The 2,379-nt window shown below is 40.9% G+C and overlaps 1 protein-coding gene across 1 annotated transcript in view; it reads right to left on the bottom strand.

Annotated features, from left to right (window-relative positions):
- Positions 1 to 723: 723 nt before the first annotated feature.
- Positions 724 to 2,379, bottom strand: part of LOC107671222 (histone H3-like) — an 11,821-nt gene continuing 10,165 nt past the window's right edge. Inside the window, exon 2 of the mRNA XM_016464127.1 lies at positions 724 to 1,119. Within this exon, the coding sequence (XP_016319613.1) occupies positions 798 to 1,119 (322 nt within the window). The 3' untranslated portion in view covers positions 724 to 797. The remainder of the gene's footprint in view (positions 1,120 to 2,379) is intronic.

The raw sequence follows: 2,379 nt of genomic DNA, 5'->3' as shown, positions 1-2,379 counted from the left end.
GTCATTGCAACATTTTAGTGCAATTTTCACTAACAACTGCAATTGGATTTATATTGTATACCTAAGTGCACTGTTATCCCTCCCGTCACTATTGTGACCATTAAGATGTTTACTCATTCTACGATGACACTCAACAAAACTGAAGATATGTGAATTCATATATTAATACTAGACACCTCAAAGACAATGTGCACTAAAAACCTTAGATTAACATACTTTACTAGCCTTTTGTTTTGGAGCTTGGATGCAGCCATCATCTTCTCGAGATACAAACAGGAATTAAACTGCTCTGGTCATGTAACAATTTGCACTAGACTCGTGAAACTGCAGATATTTGCTTGAGACTCGATTTTTTTCCATTTTTGCAGGAAGTGCACTAAAACATCAGTCAGTAGTGTTTTTAGAGCTTTATTAATGAAAATATTTTTCATGATCACTATTGTGACCGGTATTAAATGAGTTAAATCAGTTAATACACCAATAAAAACAATTTAAAGTTGATAAGAGCAACAACACCTCCATATGAGTGCTAAAACTTTCACTTCAGTATAGACACTGAACAATAGCTTCAGATTATGCATGTGTAAAATTATTAGTTAACGAGATATCATGAAGTGCATTCTTTTATGAAAATGTGGGGGTTCTTAAAAGAGCCTGTGTTTTTCTGATAATTGGGACGCGTTTATCCTCCGAAGCCGTACAGAGTGCGTCCCTGTAACAAAACTTCAAGATGGATTCTTTATGTGACAGTGTGGGTGGCTCTTAAAAGAGCCGTTGGGTTTGTGGTTTAAAGGCTTTTAACCTCCGAAGCCGTACAAGGTGCGTCCCTGTCGCTTCAGCGCGTACACCACGTCCATGGCGGTGACGGTCTTTCTCTTGGCGTGCTCGGTGTAAGTCACGGCGTCGCGGATCACGTTCTCCAGGAACACCTTCAGCACACCGCGGGTCTCCTCGTAGATCAGACCGGAGATGCGCTTGACGCCGCCGCGGCGCGCCAGACGACGGATGGCGGGTTTGGTGATGCCCTGGATGTTATCCCGCAGCACTTTACTGTGGCGCTTAACGCCTCCTTTCCCGAGTTCTTTACCGCCTTTGCCTCTTTCAGACATTGCTAGAGATCTTCAAGCGTCTACGTGGTATAATAGAACTTGTAGAAGCAGAAGGTGAGCGAGAAGAGAGGGGGGTTAATTTTTTTATAACTCATCCGTTTAAATTATATTAAGCCTTAAATTTCTGCATAATTAAGGGCGTGGCCACTTGAGTGACAGGTGGACTGCTGCTTGCTGCAGAGTGAAACTTAGAAAAATGGCTTTAAAGATTTTTATTTGTCCAGAAAAAAATTATTATGGGTAGGACACTGGAAATCTGTCAATTAGATGTTTTAATGAAAATGATCTCAAACTTGATTTTTACCGCTATTTTTAAGTTATTGTAGGCAGTGGAGGCTCATTGGAGAGGCAGGGGAGGCACAGCTTCCCAATAATTTTGAAGTGAAAATGGGAGGAGGACGATTTAATGTTAATACAATTCACAATTTATTTCAGTTGTGTCTCAGAATGTGTATTTTTTATTTGTAATTTCACAGTTGAGAAATTTTTTTCACATAATGTGAAAGCGCCGCTTTTGTATCGCGAATGTGCCGAATCTGCTGATGTAATTGCAACCGCTAATGCTAGAGAAGGGTAGGGAGAGGCCGGGGGAGCACTGTGCCTCCGTTGGTAAAAAAAAATTAGCCAATCACCATTGCGTGTTCACTTTCAGCGCTGAGGAGTGTTGAGAAAAGAAACCTGGCTGGGGAGGCTAGCCTCTTTCTGATATCAACCAATCATCACAGAGACGTAACTTAGTGATATTAGTTTGAACGGTCGCCGCTGTGCTGATAATGTACCAAGTACTTATGAGTAGCGATATTGAATATTTGATCGCCAACAGATTTATCAAGCTGTCATTCAAACAGTATATATACAAATTTAGGGAAAACAGCCTAAGCTGGATATTGGCTACAGCAGTCGGCTTAATTAAATGGCGCAACAGCAGCTCTCTTTTAACACAGACTTTTAAGAAGGGATGGCTGTTTGCTTCAAGTGATAGGCTAGATAAGTGAAATTATATTATCTTGCTGTATGTATGTCGTTTTCTTTACGTTTTCTGACTAAAAGCAACCAAAAAGCCATTTTAAAGTGGTTAAGCAAATAATAATAATAATAATAATCGTCAGGGATCCCAGACCAATACAATTATGGCGCTTTTCCACTGCACGGTACGGCTCGGTATGGTTCACTTTTTGGGGGTTTTCCACTGGGTACAGTACCCGGTACCTGGTACTTTTTTTAGTACCACCTCGGTTGGGGTGCCAAGTGAACCGTACTGTTACCAAAA

Source organism: Sinocyclocheilus anshuiensis, unplaced genomic scaffold (assembly GCF_001515605.1).
Source record: "Sinocyclocheilus anshuiensis isolate Anshui unplaced genomic scaffold, SAMN03320099.WGS_v1.1 scaffold3241, whole genome shotgun sequence".
Taxonomy (NCBI): domain Eukaryota; kingdom Metazoa; phylum Chordata; class Actinopteri; order Cypriniformes; family Cyprinidae; genus Sinocyclocheilus; species Sinocyclocheilus anshuiensis.
The sequence above is the reverse complement of the archived record's forward strand: the minus strand, read 5'-3'. Positions and strand labels throughout refer to the sequence as shown.